Genomic DNA, 14,933 nt, shown 5'->3' on the forward strand with positions numbered 1-14,933 from the left:
TGTTTAGACATTAATTCCCTGGCTTACCTGCTGTGCCATCATTTTGTGCTCAGTGGTTCCCTCATGGTGCTTCAGTGTTTCAAATTCAAACCTTCATGGACAAGCCATTAGACATTATTTTGATATCCCTTACATGAAAAGCCAAATAATTGCTGTCACTGCCAGTGCTGAGGAAAGATGTTACAGTGCCCAAACATCAGCTGAAGAGGTGATACATTGATGGTGGAATGTGGTGTACTTAATTTGTCCTGATACTGACTTGAAACTCAAGAATGGTATGAAACCCTGGCCCTGAGATTCACTCTTTACCTTGTGCTGGATTAAAACTCAGATTGGCTTGAGAAACTTGATAATTTCTTTTAAGAACAAGCCAATCTCACAGCCTCGGTGTTTTCCAGTACTGACTTGCCTTTCTTGAGGGTCCAAACTGTGAAATTAAAATATGAATTTACTTGTAATTCAGTTCATTTATCATTTCAGTAGTGAAATGCAGTAGGGGAGAGCTTTAAGTAACACCAGTAACTCCCACTGATTGGAAACAGCTGGTAAGATCCTGTGCCCAAAAGAATTATGCTGCAAAATCCTTCCTGTATTATATTCCTATTCAAAGAGCAATCACCCTGTGGTTATGCCATCTTAAAACAGCTAATCCTGCAAACCTAAGAGGCTTAGTTTTGTGGCATGCCTGAAAAACAACATGAAATATGAGTAACTGTTCATTGTGGGCATGGTGTTCTTACATTTAAGACTGCTCTTGGATCAAACTGTGGTGTGGCATGTACAAAAATGGATGAAAAACAGCAGAGCTGTGCCAGGACTGCTGTTGGTTGGCTTGGCATGCAAGCACTGCCCCTTCCTGCAAGGTTGTGTGTGGGCAGTGCCTCCCTAGCCCAGCCGTGTCCTGGGGTTGGCTGGTGGCTCCTGCTGCCCAGGGGCTCCACTCCAGAGCCCCAGAGCCTCCTGGCCAGGTTGGCACTGAGCTGAGGCAGCCAAGGACATGGGCAGCAGGGAGGTCAGGGCAGTTATCCTGCCAGGCAGGCAGGCTGCCAGTGATCTGTCTAGAGGATTCCAAAAGGCATTAAGTTCATTTTACAGTACCCTTTTTAGTCTTTCATAGTGAAAAGCTATTCATAGTAGCCTTATTATCATCAAGTTTTAGGAATATGGAATAATTTGTATAGAATATTTGTCTTTTAGAGAGTAAATATGCCACAGCTGTCAATAGAAGTCATTCCTGCCTGCTTTTCTGTGTTTTATGGTCTTATATAACAAATCTAGACATCATAAGGCTACTTATTTTATAATTAGCAGTTTGGCTAATCCTTAATATTGCTTCTGTATATAAAAAAGGGACTAAGTTGCCTCTTCTCCTACCCCCTTAGAGGTATCTCATTCATTAATGAGATACAGATGTACAAGGGTGTTCAAACATGAGGAAATTTCCACTGGAGATAACTCTGACAGGGTTTAGGTAGAAGGCACTTACTTCAACAGATGGCTGAAGTTCAGCCACTCAGCCCTGCTGCTTTCAGACACAATCAGCTTTGTTTTCAGAGACTGGCACTTGGATGCAACTGAGTCCACCCCAGGAGCAAGAGCATGGATTGCAATAACACACCTGGCCTTCGAAGCCAGCAATCGATGGCAGATGTCAGGCGCTGTCAGTTGTGTTGTCCTTGGGATGATGATGACACCTGAAAGTGCAATAAAATTGGAAATGTATTAGGTATTTTTCCCTTTCAGTCCTGATGACTTTACAGCTTTTCCTGATTTGTTGGCTACTAGCACCATTCAATCCAGAAATGGTAAAACAAGTCTCACATATCTGAGCTTGAATAGAGATGTGCAGACTTGAAGTACAAAATAGCTCCTTTGCTATAGGCACAGGGTGCATAACTTTGAGGCAGAAAACACTGGCAGCTTTGAGTCTGTCACAGTTAAACTGACTTAACCCAAGCCTCAGAAAGTGAAAGAAAAATGATGGAGGTAATGACATCAGTTGTTAGAGACTACCCCAGTCTCCTCTTTGATTGTCAAATGTTTAAGCAAGGAAGTCAAATAAATATAATTGTTAAATTAATTAACTTCTGGCATAGAAGGTAATAAACAATGTAGAGACCACTAGGAATCACACAATTCGCCTGTTTGAATACAAGCCATGCTCATCTGCCACCACTCTGAGATTCGAGCTCCCTTTAATTTCATCTCCCTTTCCATTTCTGCTCCTAAAGAAATAAAGTCTCAACTATCCTCGAGTTTCAGTAGTGCAAGCTCAGATCCATTAAGATTAATGTAATGGACACAGCATTTTGTGCATTTGTTTTCTATTTTTGACCTCAGACAATAATGAGCTTGGTAGCTGGAAAGCAAAGGAATATCCATGCCAGAGCTTGAGGGTGTGAAGGAGGCAAGATCCACCTGCAGAACCCTCCTGGCACAAGCCTGGGACTTGTGTTTATTAGCCAGTTGATAACAATTAGTTATCCTGAAAGGTCATGTGAACAGTTTTACTACACAGCTTTTGCTGTTTTCCCAGGTTCCTGCTACCAGCAGATATGTTTATGGGTAGTGCATAGTGGGTTTATAGCAGAACCGGGAAAATCTGAGATAAGTAACACTCTGCTTCTTCTTAATATATTTTTTTTTCTGGTTCACAGGTGTTTTTATGCTCAATAAAGCCTTTGCCACAGAGTTCAGCTACTGCTTATATCTTCTGAATCAAGTGCTGTAGCAGCATGGTGTGAAATGCAAGGCTATAGAGAGGTAACAAGAAATGTGAGATGTGACCTGGCAGGGATGATCTAAATCTCTGCTGTTCCCATAACCTTGGAGCAGCTTGACTGTTATGGAAATATCTCACAGTCTGAACTGACACCTCAGCCCAGGAAATCCTTGATTATATTTAATCCTGAAACTCTATGCAACCCGGTACTGGATAGACCTGGAAGTCTGATCATCAACAATATAAAAAACATTCTCACAAAATAATATTTGGCACAGAGTTACACATATTATGGCTTTCAGTAAAAGCGCTGCAGATACAAAAAATAAGGACTAGTCCATTTTCCTCTCTTCTATCATTATTTTCAAAAACCTTTTCTCCCATGTACATTTAAAGTTATAGAGAATATATTGCTTCAGAAATATTTCAAAGCAGCAGAACAGCAATGTGTATCTTCCACCCTTATTCAGAAGGCTGTTCTCTTAAGACTGATAGGAAACAGGATGGAATACACAAAATGGAATACACAAAAGTCCAGGATGAGCATGTTCTGGTGAGGAGCTCAGCAGCAAAGAGCACCACTCTGTGTTTCTCAGTTTCTCCCTCTGAATGTTCCCAGAGATCATCTTTGATAGTTATTGAACAAACCCCAACTTGTCTGGACAGAGAAAAAACAACACGACTTTGCAGTTTCATTACAAACTGTTCTCCTTTTCTGTAGCAAGCCTGCAAATTTAAAAGTTTCAGGCTCTTTTTAGGATTTAGCTGGCAGACAGCACATTACTCCCAATGCCCAACAAAAAGCGTAAGTTCTGGTTTAGAGAAACAAGGAATATCAATTGGTTGACTCAGTAATTCCTCAAGTCAGTAGTGCAAGACAAACAACCCCCCTGAAACTGAGCACAGCCTTGGTAGCACTGAGGGGCTTTGTGTGTTTGCTTGAACCCCTGGGCAGTGTGACTGAGCAAAGGCTCCTGCTCACATATCAAACAGAAATGCTTTGATTCACCAGTTTGTTTCTTCCTTTTTTCCTAGTCGGGTTCAGGTTATCATTGCAGAACTGCAAGAACACATTGGAAAGTCTGTCTGACCCGATGTGCAGACTGAGCAGGCTGTGCTGCAGCAAAGAAACCTCCTGAACAAGCCCTTCCCTGCTGGAATGAACAATTTGTGCCACTACCAGGGCTCAGGGAAAAGTCTAGCCAGGTCTGTTTAAAGCCCAGCACAGAGCAATACCAGAAACCTAGAAACATGTTGCAGGATTATACTTTTAAATTTGCTTTACAATCAATTACTTTCAAAGTTCATAATTAGATTATATTTAAAAACGTATTACTTACATGGAATAAATGTATTACTTTAAAAATCTGATTACTTCACTTCAAAGTGGATTACTTTCCCCAAAAGTACTCATATTTGAAAACTGAATGCCCTTAAAAAGAATCAGATGCTGAAATTGTGAGCAGATCACATTTTTCAACGTTTTTTCAATTGCATTTAAAGATCTAATCTAATTTCTTGTAATTCTATCCAAAAATGGATTACATTTAAAATACAACATTACATTTAAAATATCCAACATGTTTTCCTTCTGTTCTGACTGAAAGAAGGAGAAAAAAAATAATCTCAGAACAAAGCTGTAATACAGGAAAAGGGAAGTTTAAAACCCTGCTACAGCCAGATTTGAGGACAAGCTTACTTTTTTTGCTTTTCTTCTGGTAGAATCACATTAAACAAACTACTTGCTCCCATGGGGGATTTAATTTTCTACACTCACTAGAAGCCTGTGAGATTGTGTTTGAAGATAACTTTATTTTGGATTTTAAGGACTGTAAAGGAACCCATTAACAAATTAGCAGCTGTTGAGCTCTGTTGCCCTGCCACAGCTGATGGAAGCTCAGACAGTGATGGTGAGTTCTGTATCTTAAATCTAACACTTGAGTGTGATGGCCAAACTTGGCAAATTACCCCTTCTCTTACTGATCTTTTCAATAACAAACCTTTTTCAAACAGATAAGCTTATGTAGATTTCATTTATAAATTGTGTTTGTTTTTTATTCTTACAGGATGACTATTTAGACCTAGATCAAGTATTAGCAGAAAAGTTGGTTTTATAGCAACAATCTGTAATCCTTTTAAATAACTAAACCCAACTTATCTAAAGGCTGTTCTGTTTTTCATTAAAGTTTAATTCCAAGTTTTGGTATTGTGGGAAAGGAGGTGAAGTCGTAGATCACTTATAAAAAGCTCCTGCTCAATGGACTGGCTAAAATAACTCATGCAAAGTCACAAAAATCACAATGCAGAAAATCGGAAGGACCAAGTTCCAAACCCATTCTGGAAATGCATTAAGCATTTCAAGACATAAAACTAAATATTAACTTTCCTACTAATGCAAACATAGCAGTTTTATGTGCCAAATGCATACAACTAACTAATTTCTCATTATGCATAACAGCATCATCTATTTTTTCTCACATACTGAACATAATCTCAATTTCATTTACCTCAGAGGGGTTTTTAAAGCAAAAGATGGGATCTTATGTTCACATCTATTTCAGAATACTTCCAGCCTTGCATTGAGAATTCCACTCCTGGCTAGTTCTTGGAAGAGACAAAACACTTTCAAAAGAAAGGATACCTACACATGGTTCTCATCCTACCACCAAAAACGTGGATTTTGAACCTATCCAATAAAGCTGCTAATCCCCCATCTGTAACAATGCATTTTTAGGACTTTTATGGCCACTTTTACTGCCACTATCCAGTGGCACCAGAAAAGATGTTCTTTTCCAACCTCTTCATGATGCTGCATTTTTGGAACCCATATAGTGACCGTATCAGTCACCATGTCCTTTTCATAAGCTTTGGATGTCAGGGTAAACTCTCAGGAAACAGTGAATCAAAATATATTTGATGTAAAATACCTTTTCAGATGTGGGCATTATATTTTTTATTGTCTCTCAAGAATCACATCAAATAGAAGCTGGGCTGCAAGAGGGATGGTGAGGAGGTCTCAGAGGGAAATGCTATTGAAGTTGTCTATTGAAAATTTTATTTTTCACCCAGAATAATACAATTCAGTCAGGTACTGACATTGGAAACTCTGCAAACAGGTGCTAATATCACATCGTGATGTTACCTGTAGTTTTTTGATGTTCAAGCACTTAACAAAAAGAGATCAGAATGATGGCAGCTATAGTGGTGAAAGGTATATAGTGCTAATGGAATGGAAAAAGTTCTGTTCAATTCCAAACAATGCTATATCCGTCCCCACTCTTTGTCTCTTAATTCATTCCTCTTGATCTTCCCAGTGACTGTCTTTGGCAGCTCTTTGACAAATTCCACCTAGATAAAATAAAGAGAGAAGGCAATGCAGCATGTTCTACAGAGCTGGTTTTCCAAGACTCTCCAAGCATATGTGGAAAACTGAGAGGGCTCCCATCAGTAAGAGCTGCTTGCCTCAAATCCAAGCCAAAGCAAAAGAGCACATTGTGCCACTTGTGAAACAACCTCTGTGGCTGCCTAGATGGCCAAACATCTGTACAGCTGCCTCTGAGCTGGCCAAACTGAGTACTGTAACTCACAGCAGAAGGGCAAATGCCTGAATGGTATCAGAGGTCAGGGATGAATGACAAAAAGAAAAAAGAAAAGGATGTTACAGCCCCAAAGTCTTTAATGGTTCTTAGTTCTGTGAGTTCTGCTCAAAGTTAGGCAAGCATTGCAGTAGATCTTTTCCTGTGGTGCTGGGATTAACAAGAAACACCAAGTGTATCCTCTTGGCCTTGTGTCAGTTTGTTAGTTGTGATGATCAGTAGATAAAAACTTTAGATTAAGTCATATGCTACCTTAAAGGCATGGGAAGTGCTTGTTTGAAGGTTAAACACAAAATTGAGAATTATCATTATGTGTCTGACTTAGAACACGGAGATCTGACTGGGATATTTAAAACCTAGAAAATTCTGTGAAGTTTGAACAAGTACTTTACATAAATTCATGAAAAACATTCTAAACTAATGCTATTTAGGAAAGGTCTTCTGGAGCCAGTGGTCTAGATGAATCTTTACTGCTGTCTCTTTCAAGTGAATCATGAAAATCTAAATGGTAATTCTCCTGAGATTTAGGGAAGGGTGCCCTGTTTTAAAGTTTCTTCTCAGAAATATTTACCTTTCTAGGGTATTTATATGGAGCAGTAGTTTTCTTAACATGGTCTTGCAAGTCACGAGTTAAGCTCTTCAGGTCAGTGGCTGAAAAGGTTGGGGACAGAACCACAAATGCTTTCACAACCTGTAAGGTAAAATTAAAAAAAAGTGATCTGACACCAACTTTATTTAAGGGCTGATGTGCAGTTACCAGAGAGCAGCACTGTTCAGAGTCACACCAGTCACGAGGAACAGAAAAGCCAGCACAGGATAAGAAGTGATTGTGCCCAGCTTCTGCATGTGTATGTGCAGAAGGGAAAGTTTAAAGGACACTTTTTGTGCCCTCATTACAAATAAGAGCCTTTTCCCTTTCTTCTCAGCAGCAGCTCAGAGGAAGGGGCAATAAAATGTGTCTCTGTGGAGTCCTCTCTGAAGCTAAGGGACATTTTGTTTCTGAAGTTCACACTGAGGACAGTAAGCACTGTTATGCTGGCACCACAGTTGGCTGCAGTTAGAAAATTAGCCCATGTCTAATTCTCAGGCAAGTGCAGTAGAACTTTGGCTACACCAAGAGTCATAAATCCCAATTTAAGTGTATAGACAAATGCTTAAGAACAAGGGCAAAGTAAACATCACAGTAGTGCTCTCCACAGAGAAGACCTTGGGATGAAAAGAAACTCAGAAGAGTAAATGGGAAGGGATTTTGCTTGTCAGCCCCACTAGGATTATCCATGATGGAAGTAGATGTGGTGCTTAGGGACATGGTGTATTTGTGGACCTGACAGTGCTGGCTTCATGGTTGGACTCGATCTCAGAGGTATTTTCCAACCTAAACAATTCCATAATTCTAAGGTGACATTATTGCCTTAGAGCTGTAAGTTTTTCAGTAAAGTAGAACTTCCTTGATATCATTATATATTTGAACAAATGCATTTTGCTTTCCCCCTCCATTCAGCATCCTTACCTCTCCTCTGAGGGGGTCTGGACTACTGACAACAGCTGTTTCTACCACAGCTGGGTGCTCTATTAGGGCACTCTCTACTTCAAATGGCCCAATGCGATACCTAGGTCAGGAAAAAAAAAATGAGGTTTGGCTCTTGCATTTTGTCTCGAAAAAACAGTACCAAAAGTTTTAAAATTTTTATGTTGAGGAAAAAAAACCAAAACCAGAACAAATCAATAACCAGCTATAGAAGTTTTAGGCAAAATGGGACAGCTGGCTGGCTTAGAAGTAGGAGCATTTCATAGTGATCTTTGTGGCAGAGGACTGCTGGGGCTGTGGATACTTCTCCATCTGTCCCCTCTCCTTGGGGCTCTTAGGCTGGAGCTCCATCCCACCCTGTAGCTGGGGTCTGCAGCAGCAGCCTGTGCCACGTCATGGAATCACCTCATACAACATCAAGTTCTTTCCTTTCAACATGTTAAAAATAAATTCTTTCAAAAGCTCTTTGAATCCAATAGAGGTTGCTTCAATTTCAGTCAAAAAATTAACTAGATAAACATTCCTCCTTTGTTAACTGAAGTGTTCATTCTTTGTTGAAACACACGAGATGTTGCAGGGGAAATGGATCCAGTATCATCACAGAGATGATACTCAAGGTCTGTGAAAAGCTAATAATAACAGCAAGTATTCCAAACTCAAGAGGTCAATACATTCCTGTCACAGGATTATGATGCCAGAAGCTCACATGTAAGAATGTACAACACAACATGTCAGGATATACAATGGCAGGTTTGGAATGGGTGTGTGCAGACTAACCCCGAAGAAATGATGATGTCATCGTCTCTGCCAATAAACTGGAAATATCCCTCTTCATCCATAGTGCCTCTGTCTCCAGTGACATAAAAATCCCCACGTTCACTTTCTGCAGTTTTCTTAGGGTTATCCTTAAAGTGGTTTACAAGCAGTAGTTTAGATTTTGAGCACGCATTAGCTATACATTATGTTATAACAAAAATAACATCAAATGCACTGGAACTTAATTTTTCAGTCAAGGATGTACTGATATCGCTATAAGATACAATAAACTAGGTTTAAAATAATTTCTATTCTTTAAGAAAATAATTAACTTGATTCTAAATGATTTTATTTCCTTTTCTAACACCCACCAATTCAAATAAACAAATTACTCTGATAATAAATAATAAAATGGTGAAAAATGTCCAGTCTTTAGGACTACTATGCAATTGGAGAGCTTTTGGGGAGATTGGTAGTGGTGGCAAGGAATAACATAAAGTTCTTACTAAATATTCTGAGAAAAAACCAAGTGGCCTTATAGGTTTGCTTCTGATAGCAATTTCCCCCTGTTGTCCTGGAGGCAGGATATTGGCATTTTTGTCTACGATCTAGAATGAAAAACAGTTCTTATTTTAGTCCAATGGAAAAACAAACTCCAAACACGAATCCAGCCAAACAAAAAAATCCCCCATGACAGAATCTAAAGAGCAGTCAACAAACCTGAACATCATAAAGGGGAGCTGCTTTCCCCATTGATCCAGGTTTAATCTTCATTCCTTTAGAAACAGAGCAGATTACTCCCTGTAAAAAATCAAAATCAAACCAAAGCTTTTCAAAAGAAAATTGCTACATTCACACTTAATTCATTAAATGTAGTTTCTAGACTAATTCTAAAGTAAGGAATTAAGATTTATAGAATTCTATATGGCAGTGCTGTATGGTACGGATAAGCAAAATCATAAAACTTCCTGAAATAATCCTGTTCCATTCTCTGTGAAAAATTCATGTCCTCTGCTAACCAGTCTTCTTCCCTTAGACTCAAACTCTGCCTTCTTGACTGACATTGTTACTTGGAATTAGCTTAAGGACATTTGTGGAAATATTACACCACATTCCCTTCCAAACCCTTACGTTCCTGGCAGGTTCTGTGAGGAGAGCCATGAGAGGGAGTTCTTTCAGAGGTTACCAGGGAAGGGAATTACCGAAACATTCACAGAAACGTGAAGGAGGAAACACATTGTGTTCTTACAAAACAAACCTTACAGCAAAAAGAAATTCCAGAGATTTAAGAGGCCATTGTCACTACAGATGTACCATTTCAGTCTGGCCATACACTTCATAGATGTCCAGCCCAGTGTAGCTCTTCCACTGCTCCATGACTTCTGGGTTGAGTGGTTCCCCTCCACTTATGCAGTACTTCAGGCTCATGAATTTGTATCTTCACAGGGAGTTAAAAACAAGAAAGGCAATACTTAAATCTAGAGGGGGAGACCAGGAGCAGGCAAAGGTGAACACCATGGGAGAGCTGTTTACTGGGAGAGTTAGTGCCACAAAGTGGGGAAATCAGAGGGGCCCTGATCCTTCTGCTCCCAATACAACAAGGATATCACTTTGTGCTCAACACTCTCCATAAGTAGCAGTCAGAGTTAAACATGTGAAAAATAAAATTTTTGCTGAAATCAGCTGGGATTATAAATAAACCAATACTGATCTGCTGAGCCAGGGCCCTGATTGCTGACCCTCTGCAACAGGCCAAGAGAAAGTTCAAAAGGGAAGGAAGGAACAATGACAGGCAGTGAGAACTGGAACAGGGGTGAGGTACAACTGTGACAACCAATAATTCCCTCACAAGTATGCTGACGTGCATTTTATAGGATGAAGTCCTTCCCAAAGTCTGGACACTTAATGTGGCAGACAAAAATTATGACAAAGCATTTAACAGACTCTCAGTTTCATACTCACGAGTACAGTAGCATAAGTCTCAAATTTCTGAGGGAAAACATCAAGCTTCTCTGATCAAAAACCTCAGCAAAACTCAAATTTTGCATGATGGTCAAGGATTCTCGTCAAGGATATTTTCAACTAATTATTACCCTATTTTGGGTCAAGCAGTTAGATATAGGAGATGACTAAGTTTAGTTAGGGTAAATTAAACATTATTGAGTAATTTTTTTACGTACTTGGACAGATCATTTTGCACCAGCATACGGAACAGTGTTGGAGCACCGACCAGGGCATCAACTGGGAATCTGCAGAGAGTCTAGAGGGTTAAACAGTAAGAAGGACGTGTGAAGCTCAGACAAAAACCTGCCTTTGGAATGTACAGTAAACAGGTGACACAGAAAGGAGAAGTACATTTATCCCCTATGTAAAAGCACCACACCCTCTGTTGGGTGAGGAACCCTCCTGCAGTTGGTGCAGTATGCAGAGATTGTAGATTTGATTACAAAAATCCCATGGTAACACATCCACATGACACCAGGACCCCACAGCTTGGGGCATGACCAGAATAGTTCCTCCTCTGTCTACATCACAGGGAGGTGTTCACTTTCATCTTGGCTGGTGTGGGCACAGAAACATTTCATTTCTGCATTAATACCCTCTGATACTATTTCCACAGTCACTAGAGTGAATGGCAGGCATTTAATGCTGCTTTTGGATTATTTTTGTTCACGTGCTCACCAGCTATGAGCAAAATGTATGAATGGATTGCATGCTTGTTCCCTTCTGTATACAATAAAAATGAAAGTAGGGCTTTACAAAACAAATACAAAATCTCAAACACTACTATAAACATAACCCCCATGAAATCTGTGGATCCTGTCAAGAATTGTTTTTGGCACGCTTTCTGCAGATGAATACATTTCCATGTGTTTTTCCCTTACATTTAGGATAACTTCTGAGTCAGTCTGTGGTAGGTGATGTATAAAGATGCATGATCCAAAAACCCAAGGATCAAAAAAAGATGCTATTGAAGTTAGTATCCATCCTGTGTCTGCAGTGTTCCATATCATTTGAGAGGGAGTCAAATCCAACCAGTACCTGATAGAGAAAAAAAAGGATAATAAAATACTCCCAGAAAGAGGGTAAGAGATATTAATTGGAAGATTGAGACACTGGGGTGATCCTAGTCCCTAGCAATTTGATGGAGTTTTTACTCTGATTTCAAAGGGAGAAAGGCTGGGGATGTACACTGGTATTTCTTATTCAGTAATTTTTTACAATAGCTCTACTATGCAGCTTCAATTATCTTATGTTCAACCAGGCTTAACTCTTTCATACCTTTCACTTAAAAGGGGTCTGAAACCAAGACTGCCCTGGGAATGTTGAGTCATCTTTGGAGAACCTGTAGTTCCACTGGTAAAGAAGATCATCATTGGGTCTTGAATCCTTGTTTTGATGCAGGAATGGTCAGCAGATTGATTTCTGTAAAAAGGAGAATGTAATTATAACTTCAATGGTTGCAGTTGATGTAAATGAGTGCTTGTGGGAACAGGGCTGCTCTGTCCTTGTGACTGCAGTGGCACTCAGTCACTCACTGGTACAGCTCAGTAAAGTTCAGCCATCCCTCCCTGCTGCCTTTGGACACCATTAGCTTGGTTTTCAGGAGCTGGCACTGGGATGCCACAGAGTCCACTGCAGGAGCCAGTTTGTCAGTGGTAACAATGCACGCAGCCTTTGATGCCTGGAGTCGGTACAGTATGTCCTTGGCTGACATTTGGGATGTTCCTGGGATTATGACAATTCCTGGAAGACAGATAAGGTTAGTTTGTGTTGGCATTTTTTCTGTGTCTAATTCTTTTCTAAGAATCTAAACTATTAAATATTCCCAAACCGATCTCTGATATGGATTTGCCCTGGTGTTTCCCAGCCAAACAGTTAGATTAGATTAATGCAGATGCCTGTGCTCTCCTGTCAGGAATGAAATGTGGACCTGCCTGGTGACTTCCATGGCTCTTCCCTGCCTTCTGGCATCTTCTTGCCCACTGCATGAGCTACCTCTCCTATGGCCCCTGGTGCAAACCCTTCAGGACTGCCTGGCAGCCAGTCCACTCACTGGATTATTACACTATTTTTTCTTGATAAACCATATCTATTCTTGATCCTCTCAACTGATTTGCAATGACCATTTGACCTCACTGACCTGCTCGCATACAAGCCACCTTGACCAGCCACCATTCTGGAATTCGTGGTAGGACCAGGATAAGCCTGTCTCCCTTCTGCAGTCCACATTCTTTAGTCAGTGCATTGGCCACTTTCCGAGACAGGAACCCCAGCTCCTCAAAGCTCCACTTCACTTCTTCTCCTTCACCATTTACCCACCAGAAAGCAGGGTTTGATGGTCTCTTTCCAGCCTATGAAACACAGGAATTTAAACATAAAAGATTTTCTTCTGAAAGACCATGAAATAATAATGCACAGACATCTGTAAATTATGGAAGATCTGAGTATTTGACATAGCTGGCATATAAGCTATTTTTTTTCTTGTCCTTAAAGGATCAAGATTTGCTATTCATCAAGCTCAGTTATTCCCAACAGATTCTCTTTTTCTGAACTTGAAATGTTTACCAGCCTAACTGTCTCCAGACCCAAGCCCCAGTCTGGATCCTATTTCAGTTTAAGCCTTTTACTGTGCATCAATGGTCCTACAAAATAACAATAAATAAAGCAAAAAACAATGAACTTTTGTATAATTTCCTAATGCAAATTTCACTTCGCAACTGACTGCTTTTATAAAGAAGAAATCCCAGCTTATTTCAAATGAAATTTAAATTTAAAGTATTTCATTGGCAAAACAGAAGATCCCCTACCTTTTCAATCTCAGACCATTTGTCCAGTACATCACTTGCAAAATTAAAGTACTTTGGTATTTCCTGTTTGCCCTGTCTGATGGACTCATACTGGGAATATACATCAGAGGAAAGCAGCCTGGGATGTCCATGGAAAGTCCTATTAGGAGATTTCAGAGTCCACAAGAGTTTTAGTTTCTGTAACTTCAACAGCAGCTTCATGGCAGAAGACTATGTGTCTAGATGCTGTACACTATATAAGAAAATTGCAGAATTGTCGCTATGAATCCTGCAACAACAAACAAACAAAAACCAAACCAACAAAAAAAGAAAAATAATATTGAGATTATCCAAAGATAATCCAGTTATGAATTAATGAGTTCTTCATTAAAGTCACTTGCCTAGTCAGAGTGAGACTGATGATTTTAACATGCTAATTATATGTTAAGTTCCTCCTTTCTCATATTTTTAATTTTTAAATTAATTGCCCACAACTCTTCATAGTAAAACACAACATCAGATATTATTCTTTACATTAGAATATTCCTGCTTCATACATTCAGTATCTGATTCTCAATTCCTTTTTCTTTTCTGCTTGTTTCCAAACTAGTTCCATCAAGGATCTCACTGCTTTAGCCTCAGCAGTTGCTGACTGATTCACCCATTCATCACATCAATCCCAAGAGCCTTCACTTTATTATGTGGCCCCTGAGTTTGATAGAGACTTTTCTAGTCATTTTCCTGGCCTGTCTGCTGTGGACAGGAGAGATGAGGAGCTGCTGGGGGAGATCCTCTTCATTCATTTCACTCACCTGTTAGGACGTGTTTCCCATAAGAGGCACTGTAAGGATCAGCTGTTCCCTGGAGATGTGAAACCTGGAAACTCCTTCATAAAGGTTTTGGAGTGAAACTCTTCTGACTTTATTGCTCACTTCTTGTGGAGTAACAAGAAGAGAATGTGGCACAAAACAGACCAAGCAGCAGAATTCCTCCTGTGGAGTAACTTTTTTCTTGTAATCATTTACACCGTTGTTAATTGTGCATCATTTGCACCTTAACCTAACTTTTGCCTCAAGTTTAACCATTTAAGTACATCACAAATTCATCATGATGAAGAGAAGCATTAAAAAGAGATGTATTTTCCTTTCCACTCTGAAAGAATTTGAGAATGTTACAGTGGTAGGTATTGATGAATATATTAATGTGCTGCTGATACCCACCACAGGACAAAGATATATTCTTATTAATTTCTCTTTTATTTATATGTCTCTGAGTAGTTTCCCCTTTTTAAATGAAGATGTTTATACAAATTGTAGTAAAAAAAATTAGAGCTCTGTATGCACCTGAGTCTTTCTCCCATTCCACACTTTGAGTCACTTGCACTTCCTTCCTTCTGAAAATTTGTAGGTTGATGGCAAAAGTGGTTCCAATACCACATATCCTCAAGAATGTTTTCTCCTTTTTCTTCCACAGTTTGTTTTTCCTGATGTTCTGATTTGTTATGGTTGGACACAGCTGTATATAGAACATTAGAATTCTCT

The 14,933-nt window shown here is 39.6% G+C and overlaps 1 protein-coding gene across 1 annotated transcript; it reads right to left on the minus strand.

Annotated features, from left to right (window-relative positions):
- Positions 1-5,983: 5,983 nt before the first annotated feature.
- Positions 5,984-13,614, minus strand: LOC115909068 (acyl-coenzyme A synthetase ACSM4, mitochondrial-like). The gene is made up of 13 exons (XM_030958120.1): positions 13,414-13,614; positions 12,747-12,957; positions 12,142-12,349; positions 11,885-12,028; positions 11,488-11,644; positions 10,783-10,862; positions 9,917-10,040; positions 9,323-9,403; positions 9,109-9,210; positions 8,624-8,751; positions 7,829-7,928; positions 6,890-7,009; positions 5,984-6,070 (listed from the first exon to the last, which is right to left on the minus strand). Exons 1-13 carry the CDS (start codon positions 13,612-13,614, stop codon positions 5,984-5,986), a joined length of 1,743 nt encoding a protein of 580 aa, XP_030813980.1.
- Between the last annotated feature and the right edge of the window lie 1,319 nt (positions 13,615-14,933).

The sequence above is a fragment of the Camarhynchus parvulus genome, chromosome 14, assembly GCF_901933205.1.
Source record: "Camarhynchus parvulus chromosome 14, STF_HiC, whole genome shotgun sequence".
Taxonomy (NCBI): domain Eukaryota; kingdom Metazoa; phylum Chordata; class Aves; order Passeriformes; family Thraupidae; genus Camarhynchus; species Camarhynchus parvulus.